Source organism: Pistacia vera, unplaced genomic scaffold (genome assembly GCF_008641045.1).
Source record: "Pistacia vera cultivar Batoury unplaced genomic scaffold, PisVer_v2 Contig40, whole genome shotgun sequence".
Classification (NCBI taxonomy): domain Eukaryota; kingdom Viridiplantae; phylum Streptophyta; class Magnoliopsida; order Sapindales; family Anacardiaceae; genus Pistacia; species Pistacia vera.
In genome coordinates this window covers 2,444,772-2,467,505 of record NW_022196224.1, presented here as the reverse complement: position 1 = coordinate 2,467,505, position 22,734 = coordinate 2,444,772, and the positions used below count along the sequence as shown (strand labels likewise).

Genomic DNA, 22,734 nt, shown 5'->3' with positions numbered 1-22,734 from the left:
AAACTGGCAATTATTTATTTATTAGGTAGAAAGCACAAATCTATGGCTTGACTTCGCCATTTTCTTATTCAACTTGGAGAGAAAAACAAAACCATATTAGTACATATAGTGATCTGTTCTCATCGATCCTAAACGAGCGTGTAATTTAATCCTTTAGTTATCAACCTAGCTATAGAGAAATAGCTTTCAAAAATGGTTGTCATCTTATTCTTTCTTCTTCTCTTTACAAATTTTCTGGCAACAACTCAACAGGGGCATTCCAGTATAAGTCTAGACTCTTCTCTAACTCCCACTGGAAACTCCTCCTGGCTGTCGCCTTCTGGTTTACATGGTTTCGAATTCTATCAGCGAGGAAATGGCTTTTCTTTGGGAGTTTTTATCGCAGGAATACCTCAAAAGACTGTTGTTTGGACAGCGAATCGCGACAAACCTCCACTTCCAGGAAATGTTACCTTGCATCTTACGGGAGGTGGAAGTCTCATGCTACAATCAGCAGATAGCCAAGAAGCATCCATTGTAACTACTTCTGTACCTATTGCAAAAGCATCTATGTTTGATTCAGGGAATTTTGTTCTCTATAATTCTGCAGAGGGGATAATATGGCAGAGTTTTCGGAACGCCACTGACACAATATTACCAGGTCAAGGTCTCTTGGCAAGGGAAGAGCTGTATTCAAGTGTGTCAGAAACTGACCAATCGACGGGGAACTTTCGTCTTACGATGCAAGGCGATGGAAATCTGGTGCAGTACCCAAAGGATGCTCCATATGAAGGACCATATTCTTATTATTCATCTTCTACGCCTCAAAATGGTGATAATGTCAATGTGTCACTAAACCTTGATGTTGATGGCCATCTTTACTTGCGTAATTCTACTGGCTTCATTATAAAAGATCTTACACCAGGAGGCAATTCTACAGAAGAAACATTCTATTTGATGAGAATTGACTCGGATGGGATCTTCCGATTGTATTCATTCACATTAAATCAGAGCAACCTGTCAGCTATATGGGCTTCTTCGGCTGACAAGTGTTCCCCAAAGGGTCTTTGTGGCGTAAACAGGTATTGTGTTCAAAATGATCAAGAAATTGGGTTTGGGTGTCAATGTCTTCCAGGATTTGCAATTAGTAAAGAGGGCAGCAGAATTTCAGGAAGCTGTCAAAAGAATTTCTCGAACGAGAGTTGTGAAAGCAAGGATGGAAACATCATGTACACTATTGAGAGAGTTACAAATACCATATGGGAGGACTCTTCATATTCCATTGTGTCATTACCAAACAATGAAGAATGTGAAAAGGCATGCTTGGAAGATTGTATATGTGAAGCTGCAATATTCAAAGATGGAAAGTGCAAAAAGCAAAAGCTTCCTCTGAGATTCGGAAGAAAACTTAATGATGAGTCAAACATAGCTCTCATCAAAGTAGGAGTTGAGGATAAAAGAAGCAAGAAAGAGCGCCGGGAAGATTTAGTAATTGTCAGTGTTTCACTTCTTGTTTTTGCATTCATTATTTTTATAATTTTTGGAGTCCTTGTTTTCAGGAATCGAGTTCATGCATATAAAAGGATTACAAAAAAAATTCGGTTAGACGAGGATTTCAAACAAAATTCGGGTCTAAAATCATTTACTTACTTGGAGCTATTGAATGTGACTAACAATTTTACTGAAGAGATCGGTAGAGGAGCATTTGGGACAGTTTTCAGGGGGGAAATATCTCATAATCAGAAGGTGATAGCTGTTAAGAGACTAGAAAGAGTTTCAACTGATGGAGAAAGAGAATTTCAGACTGAGATGAAAGCAATTGGGAAAACTCATCACCGGAACTTAGTCCGACTACTTGGCTACTGCCACGAGGGGCCTAACCGGCTCTTGGTATACGAGTACATGAGCAATGGGTCACTTGCAGGTCTGCTCTTTACGCCAGAAAAGCAACTAGGCTGGGATCAACGGATGGATATTGCTCGCAACATAGCAAAAGGTCTCCTCTACCTTCACGAAGATTGTGAAACCCGGATTATTCATTGTGATATAAAGCCTCAGAACATTCTCATAGATGAGCATAATTGTGCGAAAATATCAGACTTCGGATTGGCAAAACTTCTGAGGCCTGATCAGACTAGATCACTTACAGGGATTAGAGGAACAAGGGGATATGTTGCTCCAGAATGGCATAGAAAGCTACCTGTAACAGTCAAAGCAGATGTTTACAGTTTTGGAATTGTACTATTGGAGATCATATGTTGTCGACGATGTGTTGATTGGACCCTACCTGAGGAGGAAGCTATTCTTGAAGGGGTTTACCATTGTTTTCAGGCTGGTGAGCTGGAAAAAATTGGGGGTGGTGAAGAAGTTGACAAACTGCAGTTGGAAAGGATGGTTAAAGTGGGACTTTGGTGCATCCAATACGAGCCATCACTCCGTGCTTCAATGAAAACAGTTGTATTGATGTTGGACGGCATAGTAGATATCCCACTTCCTCCAAATCCTACTTCTTTTTCTTAGTGCCATTTGTAATGTTTTGTTTGCTATAATTGTAGATTTGATGAAAGCTGGGTTTCCCCTGCTGCATATATTACTAGGATCTGATTTTGTAATTCTTTTAAATTCCTTTGTTCACCAATGCTACATGTGGAAACCAAAAGTAATTACATGTATATATAAAGTTTAAAGTAAGCTAAGACTTTAAAAGAATTCAAAATTATGTAAATTAATCTTAGACAACTCTGATATTTATTTGACAACAAGATTAATACAAGCTTAAAAGTTGCCAACAGTTTTACCAAGCCTAAGGCTAGTGACTAGTGAGAACTTTCAACGTCTAATTTGCAAATTGGGCATGATTGACATTCACGCTCCAACTTGAGGGAAAGTATTACATGACAAAATTGGAGTAAAATTTAGGATTGAGTCAACTACAGCAACAATCAGTTGATATTGTTCCTGTGATTTCTCAACTGTTTTTTCCATCAATTCATCTGTTTATGTACAGCCTTGATTTCAGTTTTTTTCCTTTTCTCATCTTCTTCTTATGTGTAAATATTCAGAGTCATTAAACTACAAAGGCTCTTATTCTTTATTTTGTTATTTCTGGACAGTTAAAATCTCTTAACTTTTGGCGGGCAAAATTTTTGATACCAGATCAAACAAAGACTTTCACATTGGCTAGAAGGACAAGAAGTTAAATAGCACCAGAATAGTCTAGGACCCCAATATCAGTGAAGCAGATGTTTATAGTTACCATGTTGTGCTCCTGGAATTTGTTCGTTGCGGAAAGAAATTGATGTTTTTATTAACTGGGTTCACGAATTCTTCTTTAAGGGATGTCTATATTCCTACTTGTCCCACTTCCACCTCAGGCTAAACTCTTATCTAAATGGAGTTGGTAATTGCTGATTATAAGTTCATCCTATTTTGGTTTCAACATATGTGTTGGAGGCTTTACAATATAAAATGAAATATAAATCAACGGTTATGGGAAGGAAAATATAATTCAATGGTTCAGGGATTTCACATACTTTTATTTAAAGAAAATGAAACTTCAGAGGAAACAACCAAAGTAAAGTCAAATGGGATAAACTTCAGTGAAATTATTGTCCTTGACTTCCTTAGCTGATGGATTTTAGGTTATAAATTCACTTGACAAAGACTAAACACAAATTGAAATGGCCCTGCAAGTAAAATTTTATATCTCAAACGTGCTCCCACGATTATATTGAACATTCATTTTATAATACTTATTGACTGGAAGTGGAGACTTAAATATTTTATTTAGCCTTGTATAATATATTTGTTGAAGTGAAGACTAAAATGGTGCAGTTTTGGAGCCCAAATGAAATGCTGCACTTTGATATTTGTCTATGATGAATCCTAATCGTTGATCTCAAAGCTGAGAAGCTTCATTAAGTCAACACTATAAATAGGGGCACTGCACAGTAAAATATAAGCTGCGTTTTTGTCTCTGGTTGAAGAAGTTTTACATTCACGATTTTCTCTCTGTTATAGGTCTTAGATTGATCTTTGTAACTTGTGTGATTGGGTAATTTGTTAGTCAATCAAGAAGGCTTCTTTGCTCTTGTTCTTGGGGATTCCAGGTGAGTATCTCTAGGATTAGTTACTGTGAAGATTACTTGTAAACATTGAGAGTGCGATTGGGTTTGAACTTGTTCTTGGTTGGATCTTGTTAATAAGTAGTGCAGCGAGCTCTCCCATTTCCGGAGCTCAATGTGGACGTAACTTATCCAATTTGGATAAGTGAACCACGGTAAAATCTATGTGTTGTGATTGATTCTTGCTTTTCTTTGTGGCGTGTGTGATATATTTGATCTGTCGGTATTATAGTTTAGTTACAACAGTGGTATTAGAGCTTTAGGTGTTAGGATTGATTGATTTGGTGAATCTTTGAACGAGCTAGGGTTCTTGGAAATTTCTAGGGTTTGTTGAAATTTGGGGCTTTTCAAATCAAGTCATTCCTTGGTAATCTAGAGCCCTAGGAGTACAGATTTGAGGTGTTAAATCATCAATCGAAGGGTTCTTGGAATAGTTAGGATTTGTTACTCAATAATCTTTTAGGAATCCTTTAATTGCCTCAGTCTAGGGTTTTAATTAGGGCTTCTTGAATAAGAGACAAATTAAACACAAATACTTAAAATATGTCAATCACACGACTGGAAATCACACAATATGATGGAAAGATTGACTTCGGCAGTTGGAAGAAGAAGATGAAGGTGCTACTTTCCCACAACAAGGTGGGGATTGCTCTGGAGAAGGACGTATCCAAATAGCCAGAGGAAAAATTGAAGAAGAAGGATGAGATCAATGAGGAGGCATACAACCTCATAGTGATGAACCTGTCTGATAACGTCCTACAGAAGGTAGATGGGCTAGAAACTCCTCTAGCCCTATGGGGTAAACTTGAAACTTTATACTCGTTACAATCGGCACCCAGTCTTGCTTATTTAGAGGGTGCCTTATTTTCATACAAAATGGATAGTACAAAGTCCATTGAGGACAATCTTGATGAGTTTCTAAAGATGACCGTAATCCTTAAAGGAACTGACCAAGAGTTAAGGGACACTAGTCTAGCGATGATCCTACTAAATTCTTTGACTGAGGAATACCAAGTAGTCAAGAATGCATTACAATATTCAGGAACTGTACCTAGCCTAGACTTGATTGCAACTGGACTTAAAGCTAGGGAATTAGAGTTAAAAGTCCAGAAATGGTCTGGTAATAATTTGTTTGTAAAAGGTAGGCTTGAATCTAGTCAATTAGGAAAGAATAATCTGTATCAGCAGGGGTTTAGGAACAAGAAAAGGGGAAAGGGTAACAACAAAGCAAAAACTGAATCAAGAAAGTGTTTTTTCTGTAACAAACCTATGCACATTAAGAAAAACTGCTGTGAATGGTTAAAGAAACATAAACAGAGAAACATTGAGAGTAACCTAGCCTCTAGTAAAAACCAACTGGATGAACCTGAGGTCCTGACTGTGTCAACATCTGACACTACCAAGGAGTGGGTCTTAGACTTAGGCTGCTCCTTTCATATAAGCCCACACAAGAACTAGTTTCAGAATCTAGAAACACATGAAAATGAGACAATCTATATGGGAAACAATCAGGTCTGTAGTGTTAAGGGTATAGGCAGTGTAACCCTTAGACTAACTGATGGAAAACTTGTAAAGCTGACCAAGGTTAGGTATATCCCTGATTTAAAAAGAAATCTCATCTCTTTAGGGACCCTAGATGAGGCTGGATGTTTCTATAAAGCTAGCAATGGATGCTTGAACGGTATAGAAACTAGAACCTAATTCTTAGAGGGGAAAAGAGAAATGGTCTTTATATTCTGTGTGGTACTTTTGATTCTGAATCTTTTAATGCTGTTCCGCTTTCTAGTAAACTAGCTGCGACTCAAAAATGGCACCTTAGGTTAGGGCATATGAGTAAAAAAGGTATGAATATCCTTAATAGTCAGGGGGTGTTGGGTAAGGATTCAATCTCTAACCTAGAATAATGTGAAAACTGTGTATTAGGAAAACAACATAGATTGAGTTTCTCAAAGGGAACTCACCTAGTCACAGACTGCCTTGAATACCTACACTCAGACTTTTGGGGGCCTGAAAAAGTTAAATCCCATGATAGGAACAATTATTTTCTATCAATAGTAGATGACTATAGAAAAGTTTGGACCTTTCTCCTGAAAACCAAAGATCAAACCTTGGCCAAGTTTAAAGAGTGGAAATTGTTAGTTGAGAACCAGCTAGGCAAGAAAGTAAAAACCTTAAGAACTGATAATGGGTTAGAGTTTTGCAATATTGAGCTTGATAATTTCTATAGAGAGCATGACATTTTAAGGCATAGGATTGTTGCTAGGACTCCTCAACAGAATGGGGTGGCAGAAAGAATGAATAGAACCTTACTAGAAAAGGTTAGGTGCCTTCTATTCACCTCAGGGCTACTGAGCACATTTTGGGGGGAAACTTTAGCCACTACAGCCTACCTAGTAAATAGAAGCCCATCCACTGCCATTAATGGGAAGTGTCCTGAAGAAATCTGGTGTGGGAGGAAACTAGACTTAAGCCACCTAAGAATCTTTGGTTGTACAGCTTATGCACACACTGTGGGGGGGGGGGGGGGGGGGGAGGGGGGGGGGGAATCTTGAGCCTAGATCCACCAAATGCATAATCCTTAGATATCAAGAAGACACAAAAGGGTATAGATTGTGGGATAGGGAATCTCCAGGGGTGAAAATCATAGTAAGCCGAGGTGTGGTGTTTAATGAGAATGAATTCCCTTGGAAAGCCACTGCCATTGACCAAGTAACACCAAGAAACATTGAGACCTCATCCATTCCCACCGAAAGTACACTAATTGAGGTGGAGCCTATACCACATCAACCTATCCAAATCCAACCAGACTTGGACCCTCAAACTAAAGTAGAAACAGAACAACCAGACCCTGAACAACCAGAAAATAAAGCTAAGGAAGAAACCTTAGAACCCCAAACAGTGGATTTACAACAGTACCAACTAGTAAGAGACAGAACCAGGAGAGAGGTAAGGCCACCTACACGATATTCTTATGCATATTTAATCTTTACTGCTTTGCTTGTAGGTGCAGAAGTCCAAAGGACAGAACCTGAAACATATGAAGAGGCCATGAAGTCCAAAGACAAAGACAAGTGGAAAACAACAATGAGGGAAGAGATGCACTCGTTAGAGGTAAACAATACTTGGTCTTTGGTACCTAAACCCAAAGACCAGAAGCTTATACAATGTAAATGGCTTTATAAGATAAAAGATGGAATTACAGCCTCTGACCCCCCTAGGTATAAAGTCAGGCTGGTAGCCAAAGACTATACCCAAAGAGAGGGAATAGACTTCAATGAAGTCTTTTCCCCAATTGTGAAATACAAAACTATTAGACTTATGCTCTCCATTGCTGCACACCAAAATTTAGAATTAGAACAGCTTGATGTCACCACTGCATTCCTACATGGTAGCTTAGATGAGCAGATCTATATGTGTCAACCTATAGGTTTTGTTGATTATAGGGTGCCAAATCATGTATGCCTGTTAAATAAGTCTTTGTGTGGCCTCAAACAGGCCCCTAGGCAATGGTACAAAAGATTTGATACTTTCATAGTGGGCCTGGGTTTTAAAAGAAGTAGATATGACAACTGCTTCTATTTTGATTTAGATGAGGATCTGCCTTTATATCTCTTGTTGTATGTTGATGATATGTTACTAATCAGTAAATCTAAGTCCAAAATAGAACGATTAAAGAAGAAACTTAGTTTAGAATTTGATATGAAGGACTTAGGAAGTGCAAAGAAAATTTTAGGCATGGTTTATCTAGGGATATAGGGAGTAATGAGTTAAAACTTGATCAAAACGCATACTTGAAAAAACTAGTAAACAGATTTGGAATGGCTAACTCAAAACCTATCTCTATGCCCTTAGCAAACCATTTTATGTTAAGTAAAAACCAATGTCCTAAAACTGAGGCTGAAATGATAAAAATGAATACTGTCCCTTACGCTAGTGTGATTGGCTTTATTATGTATGCAATGGTAAGTACCAGACCTGACCTATCATTTGCTATATCATTGCTTAGCCAATTTATGTCTAACCCTGGGAGTGATCATTGATCTGCCCTGAAATGGGTTGTAAGATACATTAATAGTTCCTTAAGTGTTGGTTTAAAATACTATAAAAGAACTACTATGCTTGATCTGGTAGGGTTCGTAGATTCTGATTTTGCAGGTGACAAAGACACCAGAAAATCCACAATAGCCTACTATTTTACACTTGGTGGAAACTATATAAGCTGGAAATCTCAGTTGCAACCCATTGTAGCACTGTCATCAACTAAGGCCAAGTACATAGCCATAGCTAATGTGTTCAAGGAGGCTATATGGTTGCAGGGATTGTTGTCAGAAGCAAATTTATTTGATGGGAAGGTCACAATCTACTTTGACAGCTAGAGTGCAATTCATCTTAGTAAAAACCCAGTCTATCACGAAAGAACCAAGCATGTAGGTGTCCAATTTCATTTTGTGAAAGACCTGGTTGCACAAGGAGTAGTTGAATTGAAGAAAATAGCCATTAAAGAAAATCCAGCAGATATGGGGACAAAAGTCATTACACCAGCAAAGTTCAAGCACTACTTGAAGTTTCTGTTAATGGAGTAATCAGGAGTGACCTGGAGCTATGAGGGATATGGTTTAGAGTGAGCTGCAATGCTTAGGTTTCAAGTCTTCAAAGTGGAGATTGTTGAAGTGAAGACTAAAACGGTGCAATTTTGGAGCCCAAATGAAACGCTGCACTTTGATATTTGTCTATGATGAATCCTGATCGTTGATCTCAAAGGTGATCTGATGGCTGAGAAGCTTCATTAAGTCAACACTATAAAAAGGGGCACTGCACAGTAAAATATAAGTTGCATTTTTGTCTCTAGTTGAAGAAGTTTTACATTCACGATTTTCTCTCTGTTATAGGTCTTAGATTGATCTTTGTAACTTATGTGATTGTGTAATTTGTTAGTCAATTAGGAGGGCTTCTTTGCTCTTGTTCTTGGGGATTCCAGGTGAGTATCTCTAGGATTAGCTACTGTGAAGATTACTTGTAATCGTTGAGAGTGTGATTGTGTTTGTACTTGTTCTTGGTTGAATCTTATTAATAAGTAGTGTAGTGAGCTCTCCCATTTCCAGAGCTCAACGTGGACGTAGCTTATCCAATTTGGATAAGTGAACCACGGTAAAATCTATTTGTTGTGCTTGATTCTTGCTTTTCTTTGTGGCGTGTTTGATATATTTGATCTATTGGTATTGTAGTTTAGTTACAACAATATTGATCTGTTCTTAATGGTCCTAAATGAACTTGTAATTGAAATCTTTAGTTATTAAGCAAGAAATGGAGGAATACGCTTTAAAAATGGCTGCTATCCTATTCTTTTTTCTTCTGCTCTACACAATTTTTTTGGCAACAACTCAACAGCGGCATTTTAATATAAGTCTAGGCTCTTCTTTAACTCCCACTAGAAACTCCTCCTGGCTATCACCTTCTGGTTTTTATGGTTTCGGATTCTATGAGCATGGGAATGGTTTCTGTGTAGGAATTTTTATTGCAGGAATACCTCAAAAGACAGTTGTTTGGATAGCGAATCGCGACAGCCCACTGGTTCCTACCAACGTTACCTTGCTTCTAACGGGTGGTGGAAGACTCATTCTTTAATCAACAGAAGGCGAAGAAACATCCATTGTAAATACTCCTGAACCTGTTGCAAAAGCAACTATGCTTGATTCAGGGAACTTTATTCTCTATAATTCTAATGAGGAGATTGTTATACCTACTCGCAACAGATCAACCAGAAAGCAAACACAAAACACACAACACAAAACAGATTCACACACACAACACCAAGATTTACCATGGTTCACTTGCTCGGATATGAACAAGCTACGTCTACATTGAGCTCGGGAAACTAGCGAACTCGTTGCACTATATTGATCAAGATTACAGAACACAACTCGACCAAAGAATTGAGCCCTTTCCCAGATCTTTACAGAACTCGTAACACCCTAGAGATACAGATCTAACACCCAAGATACACTGCAAACTCTAGTACCCTCAAGTGGCCTACAAACCAGCCACTCAACACCCTGTTACAAGATTCAAGATCAAGACAATACCCAAACCCTAAAGGAGGCTGTTCGTTTTATAGAGAAAAAGAGAAAACACAAAAAATGGGTTCAACTATTTAAGAAGAGACTGTTGCACTGCATTTATACTGTTGACTATCAGACTAATTTGCCACCGTTGGATACTTAGCCAGCCAACGGACAGGATTAATCTTTGCTTGGCTCAAAACGACGTCGTCTCACTTAATGATAAAACGTCACTGTATGAAGCCATCACCCTAACAATCTCCACCTTGAAGGGTTTATTCGTGACTGTAGTGCAGCTTACTCTTTATGGAATCCTTCATTGCTCATGTCACTCTGGTTTACTGAATGAATAACAAATTCAAGCAGTGCTTGAACTTGGTATGAGTGACTGTCTTGGTATCCATGTCTGCTGGATTTTCTTCGGTTGAAACCTTTAGAAGTGCTATCTCATCTCTTGAGATCAGGTCTTTCACGAAGTGATATCTCACATCTATGTGTTTCGTACGTTCATGGTACACTGGATTCTTGCTCAAATGTATTGCACTCTGACTGTTAGAAAAGATAACAAGCCTCTGACTTGTTAACTTGGCTTCACTGAGAATTCCTTTTAGTTGGATAGCTTCTTTCAATATGTCAACAACAACCACATATTCAGCCTCAGTAGTGGATAATGCAACTATCGGCTGTAATTGGGATTTCCAGCTGATGCAGTTGCCTCCTAAAGTAAAGTAGTATGCAGTAGTTGATTTCCTGGTGTCTCTGTCACTTGCAAAATCTGCATCTACAAACCTAACCAACTCAAGTGAAGCAGTTCTTTTACAGTAATGCAGTCTAACATTTAAGGTAGCATTTATATATTTCAGAACCCATTTTAAAGCAATCCAGTGATCCATACCAAAGTTAGACATATACCTACTGAGTAAGGAAATTACAAAGGCTAAGTCAAGCCTTGTGCTAATCATGGCATACATAAGAGATCCTATCACATTTGCATATGGGATATGTTCTATCTTAATCATTTCAAGTTCAGTTCTAGGACATTGTGATTTACTCAGTGTAAAGTGACTGGCTAGTGGGATTGTAACAGGTTTTGCATCTGCCATTCCAAATTTTTCTACAAGTTTGTTTAGATATGAACACTGGTGCACTCTCAGCTCACATTTGTGCCTATTTTTGTCAATTTGCATTCCTAGGATCTTCTTAGCATTTCCTAAATCTTTCATTTTGAACTCAGCACTCAATTTTTCCTTTAATTTACAAATCAGGGACTTAGACTTGCTAATTATTAGCATGTCATCCACATAAAACAGTAAGGACACAGGCAGGTTATCACTTGGACAAAATAAAAACAGTTATCATATTTACTCCTAGTGAAACCTATACTCACAATGAATGTGTCAAATCTTTTGTACCATTGTCTGGGGGATTGTTTTAGGCCGTATAAAGATTTGAGAAGAAGGCAGACATGGTCAGGGGTCTTTGGATCTATAAATCCTATAGGCTGGTTCATATAGATCTCTTCCTCAAGATCCCCATGGAGGAAGGCAGTAGTCACATCTAATTGCTCAAGTTCTAAATCTAGGTGGGCTACAATAGAGAGCATTAATCTAATTATTTTATATTTAACCATTGGGGAAAAGACTTCATTGAAGTCTATTCCCTCTCTTTGGGTGAAGCCCTTTGCTACTAATCTAGCCTTATACCTGAGTGGTTCTCTGGTTGTTGCTCCATCCTTCAGTTTGAACAGCCACTTACATTGGATTACCTTCTGCCCTTTTGGCTTTGGTACAAGAACGCAGGTTTTGTTCACCTTTAGAGACTTCATCTCAGCTTCCATGGCAACCTTCCATTTATCCCTTTCTTTAGAGTTTACTGCTTCTTCATAAGTTTCTGGTTCAATTCTCTGTAATTCTATACCTGCAAGAAGGGCAGTATAGATAAGGCCAGCATATGAAAACCTTGTGGGAATCCTTACCTGTCTCCTGGCCCTATCTCTTGCAAGTTGGTAATCTTGCAAGTTTTCAGGCTGAGTTTTAGTATCTTCAGCTGTTTCTGTCTCATCCTCTTGTTCTGGATCATAATGTCCAGCTTCTCCTCCAGGTTTAGGAACAGCTTCAGTTTCCTGGGTGGTTCAGGATCCTGCAGTGGTTGAGGTTGGGCAGGAAGCTCTACCTCAATTTGTGTAGTCTTAGGCTGACTAGAACTCTCCCTTACACTTGGATTTGGACCTACATTAGAGTTAGTACTTTTACAAGGGAAAATACCCTCATTAAAAATTACATCTCGGCTTACTACAACTTTAACCCTAGGGGACTCCTTGTCCCACAGTCTGTTCCCTTTTGTTCCTTCTTGGTATCCCAGAAAAACACACTTTGTTGACCTTGGTTCCAGTTTTCCACCAACAGTGTGTGCATATGCAGCACAGCCAAAAACTCTCAAGTGTCCCAGATCAGGTTTTCTTCCAGTCCACATCTCTTTTGGAGATTTTAGGTTGATAGCAGTGGAGGGACTTTTGTTTATCAGGTAGGTAGAGTTGGTAAGGGCTTCTCCCCAAAAAGAGGTGGGGAGTTTAGAGGTGATAAGCATACATCTCACTTTATCCAAGAGTGTTCTGTTCATTCTCTCAGCCACCCCATTTTGTTGAGGGGTGTGTTTCATAGTCCTATGCCTCAAAATCCTTTCATCCCTATAGAACTTATCAAACTCTTGGTTGCAGTATTCTAACCCATTGTCAGTTCTGATAACCTTAACCCTCTTATTCATCTGATTTTCAACTAAGAGTTTCCACTCCCTAAACTTTTCTAAGGCTTGATCCTTAGTCTTTAATAGGTAAACCCAAACCTTTCTGTTGTAATCATCTACTAGGGACATAAAGTAACTGTTTCCCTCATAGGTTCTAATCCTCCCAGGTCCCCACAGGTCAAAGTGGATGTACTCAAGTGGACTAGTGGCTTGGTGTACCCCCTTTTGGAAACTGTTTCTATGTTGTTTTCCTAATATGCAATTCTCACAGAAATCCAGTGAAGAGATCTTATCCTTACCAAACTGACCTTGATTGTTCATGGTATCCATGCCTCTTTGGCTTATGCGACCTAGTCTAAGGTGCCATTTTTTAGTGTTGGATAGGTTGGCAAGCTTAATCACAGAGTTCAAACAGTTAGAGGATATGTTCCCACAGAGTATGTAAAGCCCATTCTTTTTCTCTCCTGTTAGGATAAGGTTCCTATTTTTGTATATGTTCAAGCTTCCATTCTCTGCCTTATAACTACAGCCTGATTCATCTAGGGTACCTAGTGATATCAGGTTTCTTTTTAGTTCTGGGATGTACCTGACTCTTGTGAGTTTAACTAATTTTCCAGTGTTAAGACTTAGAGTTATAAAGCCAATTCCTCTAACCCTACATGCATTATTGTTCCCCATGTAAACTATTTCTGAGTCAGTATCCTCAAACTCCTAAAACCAGTTTCTGTTTGGACTCATATGGAAAGAGCATCCTGATTCCAGTATGCACTCATTAGCAGTGTCAGACATTGACACTATAAGCACCTCAGGTTCATCTACTAGGTTTGTACTGGTGGCTAGGTTTGTCTCTGTGTTCCCTTGTTTTTGTTTCTTGATCCATTCAAAACAGTTCTTTTTAATATGGCTAGCCTTATTATAGAAAAAACATTTTCTAGTTTCTTTACTCTTGTTATTTCCCTTCCACTTTTTCTTGTTCCTATTCCCCTGATTCACAGAATTGTTTCTCCCTGTCTGACTAGACTCCATCTTGGTTTTAACAAATAGATTAGACCCACTCCTTTTCTGGACTTTCAACTCTAACTCCCTAGCCTTAAGACCTGCAACTATTAGATCTAGAGTTGGTACAGTACCAATGTACTATAATGCATTTTTGACTACTTGGTAGTCATCAGGCAATGAGTTCAAGAGGATCATAGCTAGGCTAGTACTAACTAATTCTTGATCTGTTCCTTTTAAGATTAGAGTCATTTTAATAAATTCGTCTAAGTTGTCTTCTATACTCCTAGAACTATCCATTTTGTAAGAAAATAAAGTACCCTTTAAGAAAGCTAAATTAGGGGCAGATTGTAAAGCATACAAAATATTGAGTTTACTCCATAGTTCTAGTGGTGATTCGATACCATCTACCTATCTGAGGACACTGTCTGACAGATTCAGAATGATCAGATTGTAAGCCTCTTCATTAACTTCCTCCTTCTTTGTCAGTTTTTCCTCTGGCCACTTCTTGATGTCTTCTTCCAATGCAATTGCAACCTTGTTGTGTGAGAGGAGAGCTTTCATCTTCTTCTTCCAACTCCCGAAATCGATCTTCCCATCATATTGGGAGATCTCCATACGAGTAGTACTCATTTTTTCTGAAACGATAGAAAAGAAAAAACTAAGAGGTACGCGGCGTTGTTACACCAGAGGTTGCCAAATACTGCCAGACAGTTTTTAAGGCGGTTATTGGTTTCTAGCCTATATACCTTTAAAGTTAGCCTAGATTTGACTCCCTAGATCCTATTGGAGACTCAAAGGAATCACAGATTCAAAAAACCCCAAATTTTCAGAAACCCTAATTTCACGAAACCCTAATTTTGCAAAATCCCCAAATTTGCAAAACCCTAATTTTCGTAAAAAACCCTAATCTCCAAGAAATGGCTCTAATACCACTGTTATACCTACTCGCAACAGATCAACCAGAATGCAAACACAAAACACACAACACAAAACAGATTCACACACACAACACCAAGATTTACCGTGTTTCACTTGCTCAGATATGAGCAAGCTACGTCCACATTGAGCTCAGGAAACCAACAAGCTCGCTGCGCTATATTGATCAAGATTACAGAACATAACTCGACCAGAGAATTGAACCCTTTCCCAGATCTTTACAGAACTCGTAACACCCTAAAGATACAAATCTAACACCCAAGATACACTGCAAACTCTAGTACCCTCAAGTGGCTTGCAAACCAGCCACTCAACACCCTGTTACAAGATTCAAGATCAAGACAATACCCAAACCCTAAAGGAGGCTATTCGTTTTACAGAGAAAAAGAGAAAACATGAAAAATGGGTTCAACTGTTTGAGAAGAGACCGTTGCACTGCTTTTATACTGTTGACTATCAGACTGATTTGCCACCGTTGGATACTCAGCCAGCCAACGGATAGGATTAATCTTTACTTGGCTCAAAACGACGTCATCTCACTTAATGATAAAACATCACCGTTGAAGCCATCACCCTAACAGAGATAATAGGGCAGAGTTTTGGGAACCCCACTAATATAGTATTACCAGGTCAAAGCCTCTTGGCAGGAGAAGAGCTGTATTCAAGTGTGTCTGAAACTGATCAATCAACAGGGATCTTTCATCTTAAGATGCAACACGATGGAAACTTGGTGCAATACCCAAAGGATACTCCAGACTCAGCAGCATATGCTTATTATTCATCTTTTACAAATGGAAGAGGTGATAACATGTCACTAAGCCTTGATTCTGATGGCCATCTTTACCTACTTAATTCTACTCGATTCACTATTAAAAATCTTATACCAGGAGGCTATTCTATAGAAGAAACAAACTATTTGATGAAAGTTGATACGGATGGAATCTTTTGATTGTACTCATATATAACAAATCAGAGCAATATGCCAGTTGTGTGGGCTTCTTCGGATGATAAGTGTTCCCCAAAGGGTCTTTGTGGCCTAAACATGTACTGTGTTAAAAATGATGGAGAAATTTACTGTCAATGCTTTCCAGGATTTGCAGTTAGTGGAGAAGGAGGCTGTCAAAAGAATTTTTCGACAGAGAACTTCGAAACCAAGAGTGGAGATATCAACTACAGTATTGAGAGAGTTGCAAACACCACATGGGAGGACACTTCATATTCTATTCTGTCATTACCAATCAATGAAGAATGTGAAAAAGCATGCTTGGAAGATTGTATTTGTGAAGCTGCAATGTTCAGAGATGGAAAATGCAGAAAGAAAAAACTTCATCTAAGATTCGGGATAAAACTTGAGAGCGAGTCAAACTTAGCTCTCATAAAAGTAGGTGTTTCAAATTTTGAAAGTGCCCCCAGAGAACGGGATAAGCCTAAAAGAAGGAAAAAAGAGGCTAGGCAGATTTGGTAATTGTCAGTGTTTCACTCCTTGTTTTTGCATTCATTATTTTGATAATTTCTGGAGTCCTTGTTTACAGGAATCGAGTTCATGGATATAAAAGGATTTCAAACAAATTCGGTTAGACGAGGATTTTGGTCTAAAATCATTTACTTACTTGGAGCTATTGAATGTGACTAACAATTTTACTGGAGATCAGTAGAGGAGCATTTGGGATAGTTTTCAGGGGGGAAATATCTCATAATCAGAAGGTGATAGCTGTTAAGAGACTAGATCGAGTTTCAATTGAAGGAGAAAAAGAATTTCAAATTGAGATGACAGCAATTGGGAAAACTCATCACCGAAACTTAGTCCGACTACTTGGCTACTGCCACGAGGGGCCTAACCGGCTCTTGGTATACGAGTACATGAGTAATGGGTCACTTGCAGGTCTGCTCTTTACACCAAAAAAGCAACCAGGCTGGGATCAACGAATGGATATTGTTTGCAACATAGCAAAAGGTCTCCTCTATCTTCATGAAGATTGTGAAACCCGGATCATCCATTGTGATATAAAGCCTTAGAACATTCTCATAGATGAGCATAATTGTACGAAAATATCAGACTTCGGATTGGAAAAACTTCTGAGGCCTGACCAGACTAGATCACTTACAGGGATTAGAGGAACAAGAGGATGTGTTGCCCCAGAATGGCATAGAAAGCTAGTTGTCACAGTCAAAGCAGATGTTTACAGTTTCAGAATTGTACTATTAGAGATCATATGTTGTCAAAGATGTGTTGATTAGACCCTACCTGAGAAGGAAGCTGTTCTTGAAGAATGGGTTTACCATTGTTTTCAGGCTGGTGAGCTGGGAAAAATTGTGGGTGGTGAAGAAATTGAAAAACTGCAGTTGGAAAGGATTGTTAAAGTGCGACTTTGGTGCATCCAATACGAGCCATCACTCCGTGCTTCAATGAAAACAGTTGTATTGATGTTGGACGGCATAGTAGATATTCCACTTCCTCCAAATCCTACTTCTTTTTCTTAGTGCCATTTGTAATGTTTTTGTTTGTAATATTGTAAATTTGATGCAATATCATAAACTCAAATTTATGTAAATTAATCTTAGACAATTCTGAAATTTATTTGACAACAAGATTAATACATCATAGTAATTGGCATAATTAATTAATTAATATGGTGAAATTAGCCTCTGCCAGAAGGATATGGTGAAGCAAGAGGTGGTATAGAAACAATTCCTTCCAACATCAATATCACTGGTTTCATTGTAGGCCTCAAAGCAAACTTAGTCTCCACACACAACAATCCAATCTTCACCAATTTTTCCGCTTCCTCCATGTCTAAACCTTTTTCATTCACAAGTTTTCTGAGCTCTCCAGCCTCGTAGCAATGATAAACCCAATCCATCAGTATGATTTCTTCATCTTTAAGAGATATGTCCATGTTCTTTCTGCAGCAAATGATTTCAAGCAACATTACTCCAAAGCTGTAAACATCTGCTTTTACTGTAATCGGAGTGTTGTTCTTATGCCATTCTGGTGCTGCATACCATCTCGTCCCTCTTGACATCGTGTATGTTCTTGTTTGATCAGGCTTCAATAGTTTTGACAATCCAAAATCTGATATTTTGGCATTCCAAGAGTCATCCATCAGAATATTGTGAGGCTTTATGTCGCAATGGATGATTCTGGTTTCGCATTCTTCGTGCAGATAATGAAGCCCTTTTGCAATCTCGAGGGAAATCCTTCGTCTTTCGCTCCAATTCGGGCGTTTCTTTGCCTTAAAAAGAAGGTTTCCTAACGAACCATTCTTCATATATTCATACACAAGAAGCCTGTTCGTTCCTTCACTGCAAAATCCAATCAAATGAACCAAGTACTTGTGGTGAGTTCTTCCAATTATCTTCATCTCATTTCGGAACTCACGCTCTCCATCTTCCACCATCTTCTCTAGCTTCTTCATCGCAATTTCCTTCTCACCATTCATCATCAATGAACCCTTGAAAACTCTCCCTGACGCCTCACTCCCAATCTCTTCCTTGAAATTTTCTGTGGCCACAACAAGCTGGTTATAGCTAAATGATTTCAAACTGGTTTCTTCCATCACACCAGTTGAATTTTCTTGAGTACTTGAGATGATCCTGAAGCTCCAAATTCGATTCGAGTAAATGAGATACCCAATTGACATGAAAACTATCAGGAAGAAAGCAATGAGCACAACACCAACAATTACAAATTCCTTTCCAACCTTTTTGATCATCTTACTATCATCACTGAACTCATTTCCCGTTGTTGATGGATTGCCGCCACCGATTCTATTCTTGATCAGAGTTTTAGTAACACTTCTACTAATTTTCATTCCATATCTCAATGGAAGCTTGTTCTTAAAGCACAATTGGTTTTTAAACTCAGCTACCGCGCAACTACAATCCTTCAAACAAGCTTCTTTACATGCTTATTCGCTTACAAAATCCATGACATCAGATTCACTGCGTTCCCAATAAGTGTGTTCTAGAGAAGAAATGTAATATTCTTCGCTGTTTTTCTTGCTCTCAGAGCAATCATTTTCCATGGTGAAGTTCAGCAGGCAGCCTTTTAGAGGCTGCTTAACATCAACAAAATCGAACCCCGGTGGACATAAGCAAGCAATATTCGCGCCAACGAGGGCACAGTAGCTGTCCTTACAACGATCTTCATCAAGGAGCATTTCCCACAAAGTCTTGGAGCTCAAGCTCCCATTAGTCCCTATTTGATGCTGATAAAGTCTCAGAATACCATCGACATCAAACGTGGCGCGATACAATATAGTAACATTAACTGAATTTCCACCTTCGATTAAATTCTTCACATCGGATCCAGTGGATGCATTTCGAAGATACAAACGGCCGTCGTGTTCTAAATTTAGTGATACATTTCTTCCTGCACCAGGAGCATTTGATGTCCAATAGACATATTTGCCTTTCGGAATACTTTCCACTGGAAATGCATAGAGATTTCCATCTTTTTGGATAGACAGTTTAAACTTTCCAATGGACTGATTGGTTTTGGATACACTAGAATAAAGAAAGCTACCTTGAACTAGCTTTTGTCCCACCAAAAGGGTATCTTTGGGATGATCAAAACTGTTCCATACAAGTTCCGAATTCGAGTCATATAGTGCGAAGTTACCCGAATCGAGCATTGAAGCATATGATGCTTTCGGGTTGCTTTCAACTAGCACCTAGACTTCCCTGGTTGCGGTATGAAGAAGGAGCTTTCCATCCATGGAGAAAGCCAAAGTTGTACCGGATGAGACCTCAGGGTCCTTTCTTTGTGCACTTCATACAATTGTGTTTGTTGGAATGCCAACAAGCCATATGCTGGCCTTGAAGCCATTGTTGGAAGGGTAAAATCCAAAAGCGAAATGGCCGGAAGGAGAAGGCCAGAAGCTTGTAGTTGAAGAATTTGTGTAAAGAGTTGAGCCTATGGTGATGTTGGAATGAGAAGATTGAGCTCTTGATGTTGAGAATAGATAAATAAGTAAAACAAGGACGAACATTGTTTTAGCTTTAATTTTTGTTCATTTTTTAAGACTATAAGGAACCAGATTTTGTATATAATGAGTAGAATTAACAAAGCTTCAACTTAATTTCTTCTCCTTTTATATTGCTTGTGAAAAATAATATGAAGCCAAAACGGGGTCGTTTCATTTAACTTCATTGGTGGAATTCTGGCCGTCAGATCAAGACAGATCCAAGGGCTGATATTTACTGATATGGGCATATATAAAAGAAGCAACAATGATGTGAACAGCCGCATGTTTTTGTTAACCTGAAAATGTTAGGGTTCGTGAGAGGAAAAATTGGAGAGCAACTAGGGATGAGTATTTGCTGGGTTTTTCTGGGTATAATCTGGGTAGATTAGAACGAGGGTTGCATTTCCTTTTTAAGGCTGGTTTTTCTCCTCTGTTTCTTGTAGATTCTTGAGGGATAGACAAACCACGGTAAATTTGTGCCTTGATTTTGTGCGTGTGGTTTTTTGATCTTAAATCTTGATTGTGTTTGTTTGTGTTGCGAATTGATTAATTAGGCTTGGGTTGTAACAGTGGTATCAGAGCCAAAGTTCTAAGGGGTATTTAGGTTTAGAAATCATTTGATTATTGACGAATTCGAAAATTAGGGTTTGTCAGTTTGGGGGTTTTTTGATTTAAAGGTTCCTAGATCATTAGGACTTCGAATCTTGCTAACCTTGGGATTAATTCGTGAGATTAGGTTACAAACACAAGGGATCGACAAAATTCGTGCAAAATCAAAATTAGGGTTTTGTTAGGATTTGGGGGTTTTTTTGGATTAAAGGCTTATAGAGCTTTAGGGTTTCGAATTGTCCTTAAATCTGGTCGAATTGGTTAGTCTGGGTCACAAACACGAGTCAGGGGAGAAATCTTGGTATTGTCTAAGGGCTGTAGTAGTCTTGTCACTTTCGTCTTGTTTGTGTCCCGCTTTGTTTGATACAGTTTAAGGGTATTTCGGTTGGAACACCAGTAACTGCCTTAAAAACTACCTGGCAGTACTTGGCAACCTCTGGTATAACAACGCCACGTACTCCTTAGACTGTCCTACCCTGTCATTATAATATAATGAGCACTACTCGTATGGAGATCTCCCAATACGATGGGAAGATCGATTTTAATACATGGAAAAAGAAGATGAAGGCCCTCCTTTCACATAATAAGGTAGGGCTTGCTCTAGAAAAAGATACCACCAAGTGGTCTGAAGAGAAACTGAAAAAGAAGGCTGAAGTGGATGAGGAAGCCTATAATCTAATCATAATGAATCTATCCGATGCAGTCCTGCGAAAGGTAGATGGCATGGAAACACAGCTCACACTTTGGGGTAAACTCGAATCCCTTTATTCCTTACAGTCTGCACCAAACTTAGCATTTCTTAAAGGAGCTTTATTCTCTTATAAAATGGATGTTACTAAGTCTGTAGAAGAAAAACTTGATGAGTTTCTTAAGATGACATTAGTGTTGAAAGATACAGATCAGGAGTTAGGAGATTCTAGTTTGGCGATGATACTGTTAAATTCATTGCCTAATGAGTACTTAGTGGTGAAAAATGCTTTACAATACACTGGGACGGTTCCTAGTGTTGACCTGATTATAGTTGGCCTGAAATCTAGGGAATTGGAGTTGAAAATACAGAAAAGGAATGGGAACAACTTGTTTGTCAAAAGTAGGACAGATCTTGGACAATTAGGAAGGGATAGTAACAAGAATTTCCAGCAACACATGAACCCTAAGACTAAGAAAAAAGGGAAGAATAACAAGTCTAAGGGAGAAACTAGGAAGTGTTTTCACTGTAATAAACCAGGCCACCTTAAGAAGAACTGCTATGATTGGATAAAGAAACAAAAGCAGCACAATACAGAGAGTAATTTAGCTAGCACTAGCACTGGCATTGAAATTTCAGAAGCCCTCACTGTCTCAAACCAAGCTAGCAGTAAGGAATGGGTTCTAGATTCGGGATGCACTTTTCATATGAGTCCAAAAATCCAATGGTTCCAAAACTTTAGGAAGGGAGAGTTAGAAACTGTCTTCATGGGTAATAATCACTCTTGTAAGGTTCAAGGCATAGGAAACATAACCATTAGGTTAAATAATGGTAAAGTCATAATGTTAACCAGAGTAAGGTATATACCTGACCTTAAAAGAAACCTGATTTCTTTAGGAACATTGGATGAAGCTAGATGTAGTTATGAGGCAGAAAAAGGGTCCATAGTTGTGTATAAGAATAATGAAATTTTGCTTGAAGGGGTCAAACAAAATGGGCTGTACATTATGTGTGGTCAACATTGTGCATTCACTATAAATTCTGCTTTATCATCTACTAATCTGACTGCTGCAGAGAAATGGTATTTGAGACTTGGCCATATAGGCCAAAAAGGTATGATAGTGTTAAGCCAAAAAGGCTATTTTGGTAAGGAATCCATATCTGAATTAACTTTCTGTGAAGTTTGTGTGTTGGGAAAACAACACAGAATGAGTTTTCAAAAGGGAACTCATCTGGCTGAGAAAGGGTTGGATTATGTACATGCAGATCTTTGGGGTCCTGAAAAGGTTAGAACACATAAAGGGAATTGCTATTTCCTCTCCATTGTGGATGATTATAACAGAAAGGTATGGGTGTACATGCTTAGGTCCAAAGATGAAGCCTTAACCAAGTTTAAAGGCTGGAAAAACCTGGTTGAAAACCAAGTTAATAGGAAGGTGAAAACCTTTAGGACAGACAATGGCTTGGAATTTTTTTAATATGGAGTTTGACTCTTACTGTGTAGAAGAGGGAATTCTGAGGCATAGAACAGTTAGGGGAACCCCTTAGCAGAATGGGGTTGCTGAGAGAATGAATAGAACCCTTCTAGAGAGGGTTAGATGCCTCTTATTCACAGTTGGTCTACCAAAAAC

At 38.6% G+C, this 22,734-nt stretch overlaps 2 protein-coding genes and 1 pseudogene across 2 annotated transcripts; 2 read left to right on the top strand and 1 right to left on the bottom strand.

Annotated features, from left to right (window-relative positions):
- The first annotated feature begins 192 nt into the window (after nt 1-192).
- On the top strand, nt 193-2,499 carry LOC116141618 (G-type lectin S-receptor-like serine/threonine-protein kinase LECRK4). The gene has a single exon (XM_031427093.1). It carries the CDS (start codon nt 193-195, stop codon nt 2,497-2,499), a length of 2,307 nt encoding a protein of 768 aa, XP_031282953.1.
- Nucleotides 2,500-4,979: 2,480 nt separating this feature from the next.
- Nucleotides 4,980-17,320, top strand: LOC116141617 (annotated as a pseudogene).
- Nucleotides 17,321-17,478: 158 nt separating this feature from the next.
- Nucleotides 17,479-19,830, bottom strand: LOC116141616 (G-type lectin S-receptor-like serine/threonine-protein kinase LECRK3). Its single transcript, XM_031427092.1, is given in 1 exon segment — nt 17,479-19,830. A coding segment is annotated over 1 exon segment (2,352 nt).
- Nucleotides 19,831-22,734: the final 2,904 nt, after the last annotated feature.

Bases quoted from the DNA above. Each gene is read 5' to 3' on its own strand.
- LOC116141618 (XM_031427093.1), top strand. From the start codon at position 193: ATGGTTGTCATCTTATTCTTTCTTCTTCTCTTTACAAATTTTCTGGCA.